The following is a 19,160-nucleotide window of genomic DNA, read 5'->3' on the forward strand; positions in this document are numbered from 1 at the left end:
GAATCAATGTTTTTGTTTCTTTCAGATATATATCCAGGAGTGGAATTGGTGGGTCATATGGTAGTTATATTTTTAGTTTTTTGAGAAACCTCCATACTGTTTTCCACAGTGGTTTCACCAATTTACATTCCCACCAACAGTGCACAAGTGTTCCCTTTTCTCCACATCCTTGTTAACATTTGTTATTTGTATTGTTTTCGATGATAGCCAGTCTTACAGGTGATATTGTAGTTTTGATTTGCATTTCTCTGATGATTAGTGATGTTGAGCATATTTTCACGTGCCTGTTGGTCATCTGCCTGTCCTCTTTGGAGATCTGTTTATTCAGGTCTTCTGCCCATTTTTTAAGCAGCTTGTTTGTTTGTTTGTTGCTATTGAGTTGTATGAGCTGTTTATATATTTTGAATATTAACCCTTCATTGGTCATATAATTTGCAAATATTTTCTCCCATTCTGTAGATCGTCTTTGTTTTGTCCATGGTTTCCTTTGGTATGCAAAAGCGTTTAAGGTTAATTAGGTCTCACTTGTTTATTTTTGCTTTTATTTCCTTTGCTCTAGGAGACAGATAGTGATTTGATAGGGATTCCGTTGAATCTGTAGATTGTCTGGGGTAGTGTGGTCATTTTAACAATATTAATTCTTCCAGTATAAGAACATGATACATCTTTCCATCTGTGTTGTCCCGTGGGCTCTTTTGCTTCATTTCCCTCTGCAGCTTTTCTCTGCCTTTGAGTGAGGATTTGCAGTAGAATTGAAAATGCATTGAGCAGAGAGAACACACCAGTTCTCATCCTGGTTCTGAGGCACAACCAGCAGGATGAGCTTCGGCCGCTGTCACAGCCTCTCAGAACCCCTGTCTTCCCCTATAACAAGCGTTAGTACTAACACCCACCTCCTCTCGGGGTGGTTGTAAGGACCCACAGTCACGGCTTTGAGTGAGCTCAGTCAGTGCAGACCCAGCCAGTCTGTCATTTCTGGGTGTCCCCTCTGCAGCCTGGTCTGCCAAGTGGCCACATCCCAGCGCCCCTGCAGTCATGGTTAGAACGCCTCTCTCAACAGGCTGCAAATGATCACCCAGGAAGGGAACCCAGAATCCCCAAAGCAAGTCACTCAGCTGGCCATTGCTGCTCCCGCTAAGGAGGGAGGCCTGGTGAGGGGCCGGACCGTGAATAGCACAGCATCCTGTGCCCCAGACTCACGTGAGTTTCCCTCAAGAGTTGTGTCAATAAGGTCCATTTTCTGAAACAGCTTTTTTGTTCTGATTATAAAAGTCACATCTGCTTCTTGGTGAAAATTTGGAACATGTGGGAAGTCTACAGAAATAAATCAAATCTAAAATCCCATCCCCAGGACTTCCCTGGTGGTGCAATGGTTAAGAACCTGCCTGCCAATGCAAGGAACACAGGTTCGAGCCCTGGTCCGGGAAGATCCCTCATGCCGTGGAGCAACTAAGCCCCTGCACCATAACTACTGAGCCTGCGCTGTAGAGCCTATGTGCTGCAACTGCTGAGCCCACGTGCTGCAACTACTGAAGCCCGGGCGCTTAGAGCCCATGCTTCGCAACAAGAGAAGCCACTGCAATGAGAAGCCCGCACGCTGCAATGAAGAGTAGTCCCCACTTGCTGCAACTAGAGAAAGCCCGCACGCAGCAACAAAGACCCAACTCAGCTGATTAATTAATTAATTTTAAAAAAATAAAATAAAATCCCATCCCCAAACCCCAGGTTCCACAATGATGTCAGATGCAACTTTGCTTTCTTCCCTTGTCACCACGTGGACAGGACTTTCCAGTGTATGTAAAACTGTATTGATGCCACTTTTTTTTTTTAATTTTATTGAAGTATAGTTGACTTACAATGATGTGTTAATTTATGCTGTTCAGCAAAGTGATTCAGTTATACATGTATATATATATTCTTTTTCACATTCTTTTCCATTGTGGTTTATCACAGGATATTGAATATAGTTCCCTGTGCTATACAATAGGACTTTGTTGTTTATCCATTCTATATATAATAGTTTGCAACTACTAATCCCAAACTCCCAATCCTTCCCTCCCACCTCCCCTCCCGCTTGTCAACCACAAGTCTGTTCTCTGTGTCTGTGAGTCTGTTTCTGTTTCTTAGATATGTTCATGTGTGTTATAGTTTAGTCTCCACATTTAAGTGATACTATATGGTATTTGTGTAGGTCCATCCATGTAGCTGCAAATGGCATTATTTCATTCTTTTATATGGCTGAGTAGTATTCCATTGTGTGTGTGTGTGTGTGTGTGTGTGTGTGTGTGTGTGTGTATCTCCCCACCACATCTTCTTTATCCATTCATCTGTCGATGGACATTTAGGTTGTTTCCATGTCTTGGCTATTGTAAATAGTGCTTCTTTGAATATAGGGGTGCATGTATCTTTTCAAATTATAATTTTGTCTGGGTACATGCCCAGGAGTGGTATTGCTGGATCATATGGCAACTCCATTTTTAGTTCTTTGAGGAACCTGCATACTGTTTTCCATAGCAGCCATTGGTATGTTTTCCATACCAATTTACATTCCCACCAGCAGTGTTAAGAGGATTCCCTTTTCTCCACACTCTCTCCAGCATTTATTATTTGTAGACTTTTTGATGATGGCCATTCCGACCAGTGTGAAGTGGTACCTCACTGCAGTTTTTATTTTCATTTTTCTAATAATTAGCGATGATGAGCATCTTTTCATGTGCCTACTGGCCATCTATATGTCTTCTTTGGAGGAATGTCTGTTTAGGCCTTCTGCCAATTTTTGGATTGGGTTATTTGTTTTTTGTTATTGAGTTGTATGAGCTGTTTGTATATTTTGAAAATTAGGCCCTTGTCGTTGATGCCACTTTCAATAACTGCATAGTGTTGTGCTTTATAGAATAATTTACTTAGCCATCATTATTGGACATTTTGATTGTTTCCAACTTCTCATTATTAATCCGTGTTCAAGACTGTATTGCATAAATCGTGTCTCAGAGTTTTCTTAGCTTTTTATTGAGAAATAATTTCAGACTTAACCAAAAAAAAAAAAAATTAGTAAAAATAGTACAAAGAGCTCCCATATGCCTTTCAATCAATCTTTCCAAATGTAAACATTTTATAAAACCATAACACAAATATAAAAACCTGGAAATTTACTGATACAATACCATTAACTAATCTATATACCTTATTCAGAGTTCTCCAGTTGTCCCACTAGTATCGTTCTCTGTTCCAGGATGCCACATTGCATCCTTTGTCCTGTGTCTTTAGTTCCTCCTCAGTCTTTCTCTGTCTTTCATGAACCTGATCCTCTTTCTAGTTGAGGTTAAATTCACATCACATAAAAGCAACCATTTTAAAGTGTGTGGTTCAGTGGCATTTAGTATGTTCATAATATTGTACAACCACCACTTCTGTCTGGTTCCAAAACAATTTCATCAGACTTTGATCCTATTGAAGATTATTATCCTGTTGAAGATATTCTGTGGAATATCCTGACATCTGCATTTGTCTGATGTTTTCACATAATTAGATTGAGATTATGCCTTTTGGGCAGGAAAACCAGTGAAGTGATGTTCTGTCCTTCTTGGGGCACCGTATCGGAGGGCACATGATGTTGATACATTTCATTATTGGTGATGTTAACTTCAATTGGTTAAAGTTATATCTGCGAAGTTTCCTTACCGTAAAGGTACTGTTTTACCCTCGGTAATTAGGAAGTATCTTATGAGGAGATACTTTGAGATCAGGTTCTTTAACCTACCATTTTTCCAAAAGCCAAGAAACTTAAACCTCTGAGATGGTGTGGGAAGAAAGAGTGGTGGAGAGGAACTGGCCCAGGTGTGGCCAGATCTCAGTCTGTACGTGTATCTCAGTTTCTCCTTCTGCACAACAGAAAGAATTATGCTGGTTATGTAAGGATCTTGTGTGGAAAAGAAGAGAAAACCTAGAACTAGGTACTCAGAGGTCATTCCGAGGTGGAAAGTGCTGTCAGTGAGCAGTACCTGTGCCTGGGAAGCCCACGACAAATCTCCTTGGCTTCCAGAAGAGATGGAGGAGGCAGAGCCCCAGTGGGGGTAAAGCCTCTGCAGAGGGTGTGGTGGGCCTGGAGAGCTGGCCTGGCTGTGCCTTTAACTCCTTTGGCTTCTCCCCCTTCCCAACACCCTCTTCTGTGGCCTGGCGCAGCCGACACCCAGAGGCAGGTGAGTGGGCAGCTCGGGAGAGGCCACAGGGCATGTCTACTGCATGTGCAGTTTCGACGCCAGCCTTTGCCCCCTCGCAGCAGCCCCGTGCACCCTCCAGCTGCCCGCTGCATGTTGGCACTCGCTGTGCACACCTCTGCTTCCTCACCTCACGCTTCGTGTGTCTCCTGCTCTTCCCCTTAACCGCATCATCCTCCTTCGTGCTGGGTTTGCTGCGCCTGCTGTAGGGGGAGTGGCCCAGGATACTTGGGGAGGGGTTGTCTTTCTGGGTGGTCTCCGGACAGATGGCCCAGCTCATGCCTGCAGAGGCCTGAGATGTTACTCCTTGGCCCTTAGCCACTGGGCAGCCTGGTCACTGCGCAGCAGCTGGCCGGGCACCCTTGCTCCTGTGGAAGGAAAGGAGGGCAGTTGGTGGGAAACACAGGCCCTGCTTGCTGTGCTGCTCCGAGCCCCTCCCCACCCTCTGGGAACCCCTGGGCCTTGGTGCTCTGCTGTGCCGGGACCTGGGGTGTGTTAGATGGCGCACGGCTGTCCCACGCTGACCCTCTTTATCCCATTGTCCCTCCAGGGCATTGAGCGCCTCAAACGAAAGCACCAGCCCAGGGAACGCACAAGCAGCTGGAAGTCAGTCAAAGAGACCTTTGGTGGGGACTTTTCCCTGAACTGGTTCAACCCCTTCTCCGGACTGCGTCATCCAAAGCCTCTCAGTGACAGTGGCTGGGTGCGACAGGTGGCATCGCTGTCAGACACTGAGAACACAGAAACAACAGAGGAGCACTCAGAGCAGAGGAAGGACGAGGACTCTGTGGAGGTGATAGATGAATGATACTGTGGGGAGAGGGCCAGGCACCAGGCAGCCGCATCAGCCTACGTGCCGGCATCATTGCCACAGGGCTCCTGCGCACCACTCGCTCCCCTGCACCCACTGCTCCCTTCACACCACCCCCTTGACCTTGCCGTCCTCTGACCCCTCCTCCCTCTCCCCACGTTGGACCAGGTCGGGGATGGGGGTGGACTAGGGGTGACAGAGGAAGATGAGAAACTTGCTCTGAGCTCATCTGCCCATGAGGGATTGTCAGGAACCATTCTCCGAGGCTGGGCGCCCTTCACAGCCTGTGCACCCTCACCCAGCAAAGGAGGCTCTGAATAGGGCAGCCTGGGGGCAGAAAAGAACTGGCCTGTGTCCTTTCTTGGGATGTCTGTCTTCTCTTGAGAAGGTTGGGGCCCAGGCTCCTGGCTTTTGAGAACTAAGGCTGTGTGGTTATGATGGAAGAACAGAGCAGGGCTGGCCTTGGGAACCTGGGGTGGGACACTGGCATCAGGAGAGATGGACCTGGAAAGGCTGAAAGGATTCTGGTCACTCCCCCGAAAGGGCTTCCCCCTGGTGCCTGCCTAAACTAGAAGAAAGGCATGGCGGCCTCAGCTACCTTCAGGGCTCAGGCTTGGTTTGGGAGAAGACTCCAACAGCAGGCTATACACACACACGCGGGACATGCCGAGGTTGGAAGCAAGCCTGAGTTATGACAGTAACACCCAAACTTAGCTCCCGTTCTATAGATACTAGAATCCCTGAGTCAGCTCGGAGGTGTCCTGCCTTGTGGCTAAAAATCGGTCCGTTCCCACTGGAGAGTCGGGAGGAAGAACCTGTTTAGAGCTACCGGAACTCTGACCTCCCCTATGAGAACTGCATTTAACTGTCCGTCCTGGAGAGAGTCTAACCACCCACATGGGCAGAACTGACCAGAAATCTGGCCTGAATGTTTTAGGCCAGTTCTCCCAAGACAGTGCCCATCGTGTCTCTCTGAGGCCACCAGCCCTGGTGAGATGAGGTGGTGGGCAGGGCAGACGTGGGGCACCCCTTGGGATGTCTTCTTTACCCCAAAGGTCAGGAAGGGGCACCCTTGTTTAACACCCTTCTTTTCCTGGGTCTGGTCCAAGTCAGGACCCCTCTGGCTGGCCTGCCCCCTCTGCACCCCGAGGTGGAGGCCCACAGGGTCACAAAGGCAGCTTTATTCCTGGGGATCAGGGAGTGAATGGGAGGTACAGAGGGATGGATCTTACCTCCTTGGCCATGAGAGAGGAACTGAAGCAACAGGATCAGCAAATTCACAGACCACATCTAGGGCCACATCCAAGATGGTTCCCAAAGAAAGGCCTTCCTGAAAAGGGGACCTGGGGTCCAGCAGCATGTCCGGGGAGCACAGGGCTGGCTGTCCTCACCACGTGTGAGCTGGGAGTGCTCAGCAGGGTAAGGGCCTGGGATGGGCCTGCCTGGTATGAGGGGTAGGGGTGCTCTCCGATCACGCCCAACACTGCCTGGAGGAGGGGGATGTTTCAGGTGTTAGAGTGAGAGTGAAATGTCTGGATGGGACCAGGTGAGGAGGCTGTGGCTTCCTTGGAGAAGGTTCAGGGGCTGTATGGAGGGAGCAGGTATGCAGGCTCCCTCACCAGGAGAGGTGGGGCTGTTCACCATCTTCCTCCCTCCCTCCCTCATCCCCCCACCCCCGCATTGGCCCCCTTGAAGGTTCCTGATTTTAACTTACCAACACCATCAGTCATCAAGTAGGAGGGACCACTGGGTCATCCGCCACCACCAAGGGGCTGGGGCTCCTTCCACGTGGAAGACTGGACATGCCTACTACACTACAGGTGCCTCGAAGGCTCACCAACCATGGGGAAGCGTAGGGGCTGTGAAGTTGGGTTTTACGTGCCATAGTTTCAAGTTGCCTGAAGTTGTCGAAAGTCAAAGGTGAACAGACAGCACTTGGCCCTCAGTCCTGCTTCTGGTTGGGCAGGCAGGCCCAGGCCCAGGCCCAGGCCCGGTGTGTGCAGAGATCCGAGGGAAAGGCCCCGTCTACCTGCTCTTCCTCAGGTAGGCCCCCCTCAGGGAAGGAAGAGGGGTGGGATTTCAGGCAGGAGGGGGAGCGAGGAGAGAATATATTTCCAGCAGGCCCAGCCCAGTTCTGGCAGAAGACTCTACTTGGCTGGTGCTTCCAGGGCTGATGCACTCTGGGGCTGAAGAGGTGGTCCCTCCTCACGGGGCAAGTGGGCAGCAGCTTCTGATAGCCTGTGTCTCCAGGGAGGGACTCTGTGGCTGTGGACGCCTTTGGTTCTGACTGCAGATAGTGGTGGCCCTGCTCTTTGAGGCCATGACTCAAGGCAGAGAGGTGAGGTTCTGTGGCCCAGGCTGGGCGTTTCTAGCTGTCAACAGGCTACCCTGTGATTCCATATGACCTGGCCTAGTGGGTCCTGCTGCCTGTGATTTGTGTTGGCCTTTGAACGCTAACTTTCACCCCGCTGGCTCTTGAATCTGCCCTCATATGAGTAATCAAATCTAATCATCTGAAATCTAATGAGTAATAAAATCTAATTATCTGAAAGCTAATCCCAAAGCAGGAAATGCTGAAACACTCAACCAAGGCTTAGAGCCAGTCAGAGCTGCTGCCTCTTTCCAAGGCATCAGGCAAAGGCTAGTTGTGATGAGAACAGTCTTCTCAGCATGAACCTCTTTCACCTGATTGGAACTAAACGATAAATTTCTCAAGTCCAGCTATTGTTGGGATGCCTTTTATTTGGAATCTAATGGTCTCACCTGGCTTCACTGTCCTGGAAAATTCAGACACACAGACATGCATTCAGCTGAGGATGTTGCAGGAGAGGGGAAGTAAGTTGTGTGAGAAACCAGGAGTCCCAACGTCAGCTCAGCCTCTTTGAAGGGTCCTGGCCATTGCTGGACACAGCACGTAGGCATCCATGCTGGGTGCTGTGAGAAGCACCTAGGGAGCTTTTGATGAATACTGATGATTAAACCCATGCTGGAGAGTCAGATGCAGCCTGTCAGGGTTGGAACATGGCACCAGGGCGGGGCAGGGGTGCCAGTAGCATCTCAGCTGTTGGCAGCACTGTTTATAAACTGACAAGCTAAGGACAAGTTTAACCTCTGACTTGCTGTGTCTGATCCACACAGTGATTTTTACAACTTGAATTAATTGCCGCATTTTAAGACCCAGGAGCTTTACATTGTAGAAGAACACACACACTCCTCTAGCTTATTCTGAAAGGTCAGAAGATCCGGAAGTGCAGGGCCCACGTTCCTACACAGTCTCAGTTAGATGAGCTGAGTGGCAGCACCCACTCCTGTTTACCACGGTCCTTCCTGTTCCTGTTTGTCCACAAGACCCCACTGTCCCCATTGTTACCGCCAACTGGTCTAGCCAGTTTGAGTCTGTGCCCCCTGGGTCTATAGGCTTCCTCTTCACTCACCATCACCCTGGGGGAAGACAAAGGGCCAGAAACAAGCATGACCTCTGGAGCCAGACAGACCTGGGTCCTCTTAGGCACTCAGGCCATTCTCTGTCCATTTTCCTCTTGCTGGTTGGCCCATTTGACTTTCACGGATGTGCCATGCGGTGAACAGGTGTTATTATCCCCATTTTATAGATGAGGAAACTGAGGTTCAGTTTCTGAGGCTAGCTAAAGGCCAGTCCCCTGGCTAGTTAGAATAAACTGGCCCCAGTATGGCACTTACCTGATCTGGGACACAGCTGTGATGCTTTAGATGACTCCACCGCCCCTTTGGGCCTCAGTATTCTCCAATGTAAAGCAAGGTGGTTAATCCAGCTTCCAGGGGCTCTTCCAGCTCTGACATTTCACAAACCCTCCTAGGAATCCTGCCCGCGTTTACAGATGTTCTTGCTCCATGCGTATTAGCAACAGTTGTTTCATATGAAATCCAAGAGGAACATCTGTTTTATGATGGATCACAGAAAACGTATCATCTAGCCTCTCACTACTAAAATGTGCTCTGGGGGCCACACTACTGGCAACACTGGCATCACCTGGGAGCCCTGTTAGAGACACAGATTCTGAGCCTCCAACCCCACCTGCTGAATCAGAATACACATTTTAACAATATTCCCCCAGTTAATTTGTCTGTATCTTAAGGTCTAAGGAAAACAGTAGTTTACTGGTTTTTCCTTGGAATATTCAGACACCCTATAAGAAACAGACCATCAGAAACCTTCATTCAGGAACAAAGCATTAGAGTTTGGTCAAGTCCTTTGCTAGATCTATCAGCGTATCAAAATCAATAGTTTCCATATAGTCCAGCAAGCAAGTACAAAATATAATGAAAAATATTTCATTCACAAAAGCTATAAATACATCTTGCAAGTAATCCAACTAGGAATGTGCAAATTGTGTATGAACAATAAAACTTTCCTAAATGTAACAAAGAAGACCTGAATAAATGGAACAGTATCCCACATGCCTAGATGGGAAGACTCAGTGTAGTCACTTGGCATGATTCTCCCCCCGATAACTTGGTAAATTCAATGCAGTGCCAATCTCAATCCCAACAGCTTTTAAAAGTTCTATGGACAAGAAAAACAGTGGTGAGGAGCATTTGCCTACTACGTATCAATATGTACTATAGAACTACAATACTTTAGATGGTACGACATTGCAGTAGGAGAAGATAAATAAGCAAATTAAAGAGTCCAGAGACCCAGATGTATGAAAGCAGCATTTCAAAACACTAGGAAATGATAGATTATTTGAGAAAGTTGGAGCTCTATCTACATCACTCCACACGCTAAAAAATTAAATTCCAGGTGCCTAATAGTATAAAGCCAAAAGTTTTAGAAAAAGCATAGAAAACATATTCTTGGGGTGACATGAAACCCAGTATCCCTAAAGGAAGGAATTAACAAATTTGGCTACATTAAAATGGCAAAGTTCTAGTGGTGAAAGGCATTTAGAGGTTAAAAAAAGACTGAAATGATTTGCAGCAATAACACTTTTCTGTATAAAGACTACACACAATACGAACAAATTAATGACTCAAAATAGGTAAAGGATATGAACAAGCAATTCACAGGAGATAGTTAATTAACATAAAAATATTCAGCCTCACAAATAGAAATGCAAATTAAAACAACAGTGAAATTATTCAACCATTTATATCGGCAAAAATCAAAAAGATCTGTCGGTGGAGAATAAATCAATGCAATCTCTTCCCAAAGCAATTTGGCATTAGCAAAATGTATCTATATTTTGACCCTATAACCCCCTACTGTGAATTCACATCTCAGAAATACCTGCACACATGAGCAAAGATCTATGTCCTGGAGAGATTTTCTGCACTGTTTGTAAGAACAGCTTAAGTGGACTCACCCTTGGTCAATGGTCTACAGCAGGGAGACGCCCAGGCTTTCCACAGAGGACTTGGTGTCTGTCAAAGGGATGTGCGGGGCATTTTAGAAGATGTAAGTGCCGATAAGTGGCTGGCCAATTCTGCCTGTGTCAGGCAGCTGTGGTGGGGTGGGGATGAGAAGAGGGGGAGAAGGTGTGTGAGTCAGGTACATGTTTTCATGGTAAGTTAAAGCAGAGAAATAGAACCAAAATGATGCATTATATCAAGCCAGGAAAATGTGTGTGTGTGTGTGTGTGTCTGTCTGTCTGAAGGCTTTAGGGGAGAATCTGTTCCATGCCTTTCTTTAGCTTCTGGTGTTGCCAGCAATCATGTATATGTATAAATAACCTGACATCCTGAGCTTTGTCAGACTCTCTTTTAAGGAACTCAAGACATGTTATCCCATGCCAACCAGAGTTCAAGCCTGACCTGTATCTTGGCCTCTTTTCAGCCCTAAGCAGGATCCCTCTTCACCAAACTAAGGACCGTCCTGCACCACCCAGCCCCATCTGCAGCCTGTGGTTCTCAGATGCCCCATCTAGCAAGACAGACAGTTGCAAGGGCTTCCCCAGAAAGGCCCTTTAAACAAGGGACATTTGTGAGGGAGGATTCCCATAGATGCCCTTCCAGAGCTCCAGGGTTAATACACAGGCTCCCGCCCACCACACCAGGGCTCCCTTCCATACCCTTGGATATCATACCTCCTCACAGACAAGACCCCAAATCCCAAAAGGGGCCTGTCAGTCAAGTTGCCTCACAGAGCAGCCCAGAGAAAGAAGCAGAACTGAAGCTAAGCTCTGTTCTTCCCTCAGAGTGCCCCTACCTCTAATCTGGCCAGAGCACCTGACACTGGTGTAACCACTTCCCCCACCTGGCCCTAGATGAGCTCTCTTCCTCGGACCCACACCTCAGGCCTGGTGCCCCTCCTCCACCCAGGGATCCCCTGGGCTTACATCATGTTTTGCATTTTTCAGGCTTCACCTCACTTGTAACATTCATCCAAATATCTAGCTCTTCCGAAACAGTTCCCACTCCCCACCAACACCCTGTGCTTTCTCCATGCCTTTGGCAACGCAGATATATTAGCTAAAACCTCTTAATTCCTGAAATACCGTCAGAGCCAATTAAAAGGCAGGCCAGCCAGGCAAAGCTAGAGCGCCTGTTAAAAAGCACCTCAGGGCTTCCCCGGTGGCGCAGTGGTTGAGAATTTGCCTGCTAATGCAGGGGACACGGGTTCGAGCCCTGGTCTGGGAAGATCCCACATGCCGCAGAGCAACTAGGCCCGTGAGCCACAACTACTGAGCCTGTGCGTCTGGAGCCTGTGCTCCGCAACAAGAGAGGCTGCCGTAGTGAAGAGGCCCGCGCACTGTGATGAAGAGTGGCCCCCGCTTGCCGCAACTAGAGAAAGCCCTCGTACAGAAACAAAGACCCAACACAGCCAAAAATAAATATAAAAATAAATGAATAAAAATAAAAGATTACCAAAAAAAAAAGGCACCTCAAACATCCCTGGAACCATGACTGCCTGGAGAGAGGTGCGTTTTCCCAGACTTCTCTCAGGAGGTGGAAGAAATACTCTGCTAAGCCACTTGGGTGAGGGTGGCAAGTGGGATGTGCAGGGCATTTTAGAAGATGTAAGTGCCGATAAGTGGCTGGCCAATTCTGCCAGCGGTAATGAAAGCGGTAATGAAATTAGCGGTAATGAAATTAGCGGTAATGAAAGACCGCTAACTGCCTTCCAGGAGGGTGGGCCCCTGTAACTTTTGCATCTTTAGAATTTTGTACAATGTGCAAGTAATTACTTATTCCAAAAATTAAAATGTTAAGAATTTAGTTGACCAAAAATGTAAAAAAAAAACTGTTTGATCCATCACTTCTCCAGAAATAATTATTTGGAAAAGCAAGGTGTCATTTTTCTTAGGAATACAATTGACCTAAAGAATAAGCCAACCAGGGGCCCCTCCAGGATTCTTAGGGCCCCACCCGCAAGCCAAGGCCGAACTCCAGCCAGGAGACCCTTCTGCCTGCAGGTGGCTAACCTCTACAGGGAGCTCAGGGTACTGGAAAGATGCAAACTCCTGAGAGGCGGTCGTTTCCTTGGACTCTAGAATTCCTGCAATTATGAAACTTTTGATGATTGGTTCATCATCAAACATAGGCTGCCCATGTAGGTATTGGAGTCCAAGGGCAGAGTCTCTTCAGGTGCTGCCAAAGAGCTAGAGAGGAGGAGTGTGGTCATTTATTATAGTCCCCCCGAATGAGTGATCATCAAGCACAGAATTAGATGAAATCTAGACGGATGGAACTGGGTTATTTTGGGTAAGTCTCTTCCTGTCTTTGGAAAACAAGAAGTTGGGCTCAAGGTGGAATAATAATTGGCTGCGTTCTCCAGGCTCCCATCCTGAGTCCATGGAGACATCACAGTTGTTTTGGGGGCTTTCCGCCCATTCTCAACTGCCCTGGGTACCCACAACCCATTGATTAGATTAGGCATTTGAGATAAAATCTTTGCCATCATAAAAGAAGACTTCTAATGACACTTCCAGCACCCCTAATTTCTGAGTCTGATAGACCCCAGGCTCCTGGACTAGTAGTCTATTTGGCCCCCGTTTTCTCTGTGCCTAGATTCCGTGTAACTACCAGGTGGTAGGTACTTAATAAACGTTTGTTTGTGTTTACTCATATGCACAAGTTTATTAGTGTATGGACATAGTCCACAGAGAAGAGGGGCATCTCAGATAGTGGGGACTCTGATCCCTCTTCTTGCCCATGGTTCCAGTACCTTGACCTTGCCTCTGCGTTCCAGTGAGGCTGGGAGGCTTCAATGTGTCAAAGTGGGGCTAGTCAATTACCATTCTGTGAATCACAGCTTGGCCTTGGCCCCTGTGGCAGCTCCGAAAGAGCAGCAAATTGTGCCCTGTTGGTTATGAAGGAGGAGTTTTCCAGGGACAGGGGAAGGAGGAGGGAATCCAAGGCAAAGGGAAAAGCAGGCACAAAAGCATGGAGGCACGACTGGCTGTGGCGGCCTTAAGAACTGCTGAGATGCAGACATGTGGGTGACTCAGGCACGGTGAGTGGGGGAGGGAAGGAGGCAGCAAGGGAGCAGCTGGAGAGGGGGCTGGGCCACAGCGAAGTCACTGGGAGTCACAGAACAGCTCTGGAGAGCATCCGGCCACTGCCACCAGTAATGGAGGACAGCAATGAAGGTGCTATGTGCGTGGGGAGGAGGGGCCAGCTGGACATGACCCCTCTCTCCCCCAGCCTCGTGGCTAAGAAGGCCCTCTCTCCTGCAGGGGATGTGAAAGGAGACCTCCTGGGGCCGGCAGTCAGGCTCAGGAGAGCTGAGAGGGCTCTCAGACAGCCAGGGGAGCCCCGGGGAACTGGGGCAGGTGAGCATCGCACTTGAAGCTATGCACGGGGAGAGGGTGCAGGCAGCAAACAGACTGTTTTGAACTAGGAATTAGATTCACGTGGTGTAAGATACAAAAAAGCCACGGGACCAAAAGGCAGAAGAGGTAACATGAGGGGGTGGGAGCAACCTCTGGGCCAGTTTCCTTTCCTAATAAGTAAAATAAAACTAGGCCCCCAAATTGAGGTCAAGCCTTTCTCCTTGGGACCAAGAGAATGGACAGATGCTCCTGAATTTGAAGAGCACCAGCCTGCGTGAAGTCAGGAAGGAACCACGCAGGCAGAGAGCAGTCAAGCCCCAGGTCTGGAAGCAGCGGGAGGAGTTTCAACTCCCCCTCCAGGAATTGCAGCTCACCCTGGTTGCTCTTACTCAAAAAACTTAGGAAAGGAAAAAAAGTAGGAAAGAATTAAGATTCCACACCTGGCAGTTTTAACTTACAAAAAAAGTATTTATTAATCTAATTTTCCTTCTCTTGCCATAATCCAGAAGCATGACGCTGACGGCCTGACATATCAGTGTGAAGTTGTCGAAAGCCCCACCAGTCACTGATTCCAAAATCCCATGACTGGCCTTTGTTAGGCAACAGGACTGCAGTTACAGCATGGTTTCAAGTCCATACAGGAAGCCCACCAACCCAGGGTCTCCCACACCTGCCATGGCTCACTGGGTGGGTTGTGGAGCGTGAGAATCAACAGCACCGAGCAGACGGACCGAGAAGGCTTCGGGCAGAACACTGCTGCGAAGCCGGAGCTGTCCACCCGCAAGGCTGCTCGGTCACAGGCCTGGTTCCCTGGGAAGCATCTCTCTTTGGCCGAGGGTCAGAAGGCTGCACACCCAGATCGCCCTGAGAAGCAGTCCCCACACGCCAACCCGAGCCTGAGCCGCCATCACTGTCTTTCCAGCGGGTCCGCCCAGCCCGCTGGTGCTACTGCTGCTTGTGTGGAAGAGCCTTCCTGGGTGGTGGGAGCTCCCTGTGGATCAGGGTGAGTCCGCAGAGGATGAGGAAGACTCCTCCCCACCACAAGACCTCCTGGCACTCTCCATACAACACAAAACCCAGGAAGGCCTGCAGGACAGAGACAGCTGTGAGGCTGGGCAGGCACATGCCCACAGGATGCGACCACAGTGGGTGGGCACCACATGACTCCCCTGTGGCTGAGTGCCCTCCTAGGGTGGGAGGAAAGGTCTGGAGCTGGAAGTCTTGGGCCTGAAACCCATCTGTTACCTTCAGCGTATCTCACCTGGAGAAGTGGGGAGGGTACCTCCTCACAGCATCGGACCCAGCAAAGTGCACAAGAAAGCCCAGCAGAGGCCGGCAGCCAGGCCCAGCACACAACTGGTCCACCAAGTCCTCCCTGCCTGGACTGCAGGGCTGAGTGGCTCAGCCCCACCTGGGAGAGAAGAACCTCGACCCTCCACAGCTCCTGCCTGAGTTCACAGACCCCTGAGGAGCAGCAAGCAAGTAGGCTTTTGACAGTTGGACTTCATCCCCATCTAACTTGAGAATTCCTCCAAGTTAGAGATTAGAGGGGCAGCCACCGGGAGTCAAGACACAGCCCAACCTCTGCTTCAGTTCCTGGCCCTTCTCCTATGTAGAAGCAGGGGTTGCCCAAGGACAACCCACCCAGAACCCTCCCAGAGCCCAGGTTTGGGACAGAGAAACTGTACGCTCAGGCTACTCACCGAGCTGAGGATATTTGAAAAAGTCACTGTGACAGATGCAATGGCTGAAGACATGGAGAAACTGAGGCCCCGGCTAAAGAACGTCCACATCAGAGAATTGGTGGTGGCCATCACAATAATGCCTAAGACGCAGAAGCCCACGTTCACCTGCAGGAGAAAGTGTCACTGCAGCCACGGCCAGCCCTGGGCAGCATGACCGGCAGACCCCCTCACAGCAGCCAGGGTCATGGTTACTGCTGGCAGCCGGGCCACCACAGCCTGGGGGTCCTCAGAGCTTTCCTGCACAGGGCTTCACTTAACCCTCAGCAGGGCGCACACCCATTTAACAGCTGAAACAACCTCTATTTGGCCATCTTGCCAGCCATGTGACCTTGGGCAGAAGTAAAATACGAATCCATACCAGTTATCTTCTATTGAACACCAGTCCTTTATTGGCCTCACAGTGAGGAGTGCATGAAGCTCAGTCTCAGCAGGCCAAGTGGTTATTGCTCAGTCTGAGGGATGAGTAAATCAGGGGCGGAGTCGTCACTTCCCCGGGATCAGGTAAAGCATGAATTAGTCGTCTCCCCACCCCCACCCCCATTCTGTGAAGGCTAAAACCCACTCAGGCCGGTCCCACTGGGCATTCTTGAGCTTTTACTCTGTACCAGGCCCTGTGCTAAGTGTTTTAAGTACATTTTCATTTATTCCTTAACTTCATTTTACAGATAAAGAACCTGAGGCATTAAGTAACCTGCCTAAAACACCACAGCTGTGGGGAGCCGCCAGGATTCAGGCCCAGGAAGTGTGGCTCCATGATCTAAACTAGGACACAGCCATGCCTAGGGAAACCACACGGGGGACTATTTGACTGGTGACCCCAGGCATCACTTGGAGAACTTGCAGATATTTTTCTTTTTTTTTTTAAGGAGAGCACTGAAAGAAGAGAGGATCTTTAGAAGCCTCCTACACAAAGGATATGCAGACCCCTTGTTTGGTTTTGAGTTATAAACCTGCCTGCAGACAGAGCTGCTTCTCCTGGGGATGGTGCCCATCTACACCTCATCCTCTTACTTCTCATCAGCAGGTGAATATACAGAGTCTTAAGGATGGAGTGTCTCTGTATAATTTACACAGAAGCATTTTATGTGCCAGTGCCAGCCTGCTTATGTAAAGGCTTATGACGGTCTGATGCACAACTGAGAAGACTAGAAAAACCTCATGGCTCATAGTCACTCATCTTACTTTGGACCACTTACTCCAAGAATTACACCCAACAGGATACCAACCTCGAGCATGGCAGCTCCCACTGGATTAGCTTAAACCTAAAGAATCAACCTGTCTACTGTCCAGGTCAGGGCCTAACCCTGGGTTGCAGATGCAATGAAATCTCTTTAACAAGCAGAAGGTGGCCTATAACTCGCGATGGGAGAGGCAAAGGTACGCCTTTAGCAGACATGGGGAGGCAGTTAAGGAGTTCTCAACATCGGGGTTATGTCCAGAATGTTTCTCTCAGTCTCCCTTATACCTAGGATATTCCAAATTCCCAAGTTTCCGCCAGCAGGGGAGACCAGTCAAAACAGCCATTAACTACGGAGTTAAAGAGATGGGCAACAGGTGTCTCACCTTTACAGTCACGTGGAGAGAAATGTTCGGGCACAAAGGGCTTAAAATGAGAGGTAGAGAGTGGATGTGGAAGGTGTGCGTCTTCCCCGAGAGTGAACTAGCCCAATCGGAGGGTAGATTTTAGGTCCCAGATAAGGGTACAAGCCTCAGTCCCCGAAGTCTCTTACCACCTATAATGGACGTGGGTTGGGCGTGATATGGACTCGAGGGATGCCTTCCTGCCCACGCTGTCAGTAGTGCCTGGCTGCGGAGTGGGCCAAACAGGCCAGCGCGGGTGAGGCGGCCCCCCTGCGCTCCCAGCCCCGCTCCATCCCGAAGCCCCGCTGCCCCGCAGCGCCCCTCCTGCCGCGGCCCCACCCGCCGGCCCGCCGCGGCGGCGCCCCCGGCTCGACCTCGCTGCCGAAGGCCAGCTTGGCGGAGGCGGCAGCCAAGGCCCCGAACGCGCCGGCGCACAAGCAGTTGAACACGCCCCAGAAGCGGCGCCGCATCGCTCCCGCCTGGAGGTGCGGGGGGAATCCAGCGGAGGCGTCGGGGTAGGCAGCCGCACACACCCCTCCGCCGGCGACCTGAGGTCTTCCCTCCATGGTGCCCGCCACCACCTCTCCGTGCGCCAGCCGCGACAGCCACCGGCTGGGCCGAGATCGCTCCGCGATTGGACGGCGGCCTCACGTGACGAGACGCTCACGCGAGAGGGGTGACCAATTGAGGCTCCGCGAGGGCCTCGAGGGGCGGGGTCGCCGGCCGAGCCAAGGACAGGCTTCTCCCGAGGGTGGACGGCTTTCCGTGTTACGTTTAGGCTTTCCGAGGAGCACTGTCGGACCGGTGTCTAAGGCTGACTGGTACTGTGGTTGCTGTTGTAGAATAACTCTTCGCTGCCTAGCAGTTTCAATCCTTGTCACTCGGTGTGGTCCAGCATCAGCTTCCCGTGGGAATATGAGTAAAACGCCCAATCCCAGGCTCCGCCCCACATCCATTAAATTAGCATATGCAGTTTAGCAAGACCCCCAGGAGTCTGGCCTGCACCTTCTAGTTCGAGAAGCGCAAAACGTAGAGATACTTTGGCAGAGGGCGCTAGAGACCGGCAGATTCAGCGAGAAAGTGGGGGTGGGGGGCTGGGGGGTAGGGATGGTTAGGGCTTTTTTTTTTTAACATCTTCATTGGAGTATAATTGCTTTACAATGTTGTGTTAGTTTCTGCTGTATAACAAAGTGAATCAGCTATATGTATACATATATCCCCGTGTCCCGCCCTCTTGCCTCTCCCTTCCACCCTCCCTATCCCACCACTCTAGGTGGTCACAAAGTACTGAGCTGATCTCCCTGTGCGATGCAGCTGCTTCCCACTAGCCATCTATTTTACATTTGGTAGTGTATATGTGTCAATGCCACTTTCTCACTTTGTCCCAGCTTACCCTTCCCCCTCCCCGTGTCCACAAGTCCATTCTCTACCTCTGCGTCTTTATTCCGGTCCTGCCCCAGATCCATCAGAACCTTTTTTTTTTTTTTTAGATTCTGTATATATATATGTGTTAAAATACTGTATTTGTTTTTCTCTTTCTAACTTACTTCACTCTGTATGACAGACTCTAGGTCCATCCACCTCACTACAGATAACTCAATTTCGTTTCTTTCTATGGCTGAGTAATATTCAATTGTATATGTGCCACATCTTCTTTAACCATTCACCTGTCGATGGACACTCAGGTTGCTTCCATGTCCTGGCTATTGTAAATAGTGCTGCAATGAACATTGTGGTACATGACTCTTTTTGAATTATGGTTTTTTCATGGTATATGCCCAGTAGTGGGATTGCTGGGTCATTCGGTAGTTCTATTTTTAGTTTTTTAAAGAACCTCCATAGTGTTCTCCATAGTGGCTGTATCAATTTACACTCGCACCAACAGTGCAAGAGGAATCCCTTTTCTCCACACCCTCTCCAGCATTTATTGTTTGTAGATTTTTTGATGATGGCCATTCTCACCTGTGTGAGGTGATACCTCATTGTAGTTTTGATTTGCATTTCTCTAATGATTAGTGATGTTGAGCATCCTTTCATGTGTTTGTTGGCAATC

The 19,160-nt window shown here is 49.2% G+C and overlaps 2 protein-coding genes across 3 annotated transcripts in view; one reads left to right on the forward strand and one right to left on the reverse strand.

The window, feature by feature from the left end:
* The window catches only part of ZDHHC3 (zDHHC palmitoyltransferase 3), a 54,251-nt gene extending 48,322 nt beyond the window's left edge, over positions 1–5,929 (forward strand). For both annotated transcript variants that reach the window (XM_082847795.1, XM_082847792.1), the window contains one exon: positions 4,768–5,929. In XM_082847795.1, the coding sequence (XP_082703921.1) occupies positions 4,768–5,025 (258 nt within the window). In that variant the 3' untranslated portion in view covers positions 5,026–5,929. The remainder of the gene's footprint in view (positions 1–4,767) is intronic.
* An 8,797-nt stretch (positions 5,930–14,726) lies between these two features.
* LOC309966828 (transmembrane protein 42) lies at positions 14,727–17,673 on the reverse strand (the record flags this gene model as incomplete). Its single annotated transcript, XM_082847150.1, has 3 exons — positions 14,727–14,867; positions 15,485–15,631; positions 17,482–17,673. 3 exons carry the CDS (start codon positions 17,671–17,673, stop codon positions 14,727–14,729), a joined length of 480 nt encoding a protein of 159 aa, XP_082703276.1.
* Between the last annotated feature and the right edge of the window lie 1,487 nt (positions 17,674–19,160).

This window comes from Leucopleurus acutus, assembly GCF_964270905.1.
Source record: "Leucopleurus acutus genome assembly, chromosome: 10".
NCBI lineage: Eukaryota > Metazoa > Chordata > Mammalia > Artiodactyla > Delphinidae > Leucopleurus > Leucopleurus acutus.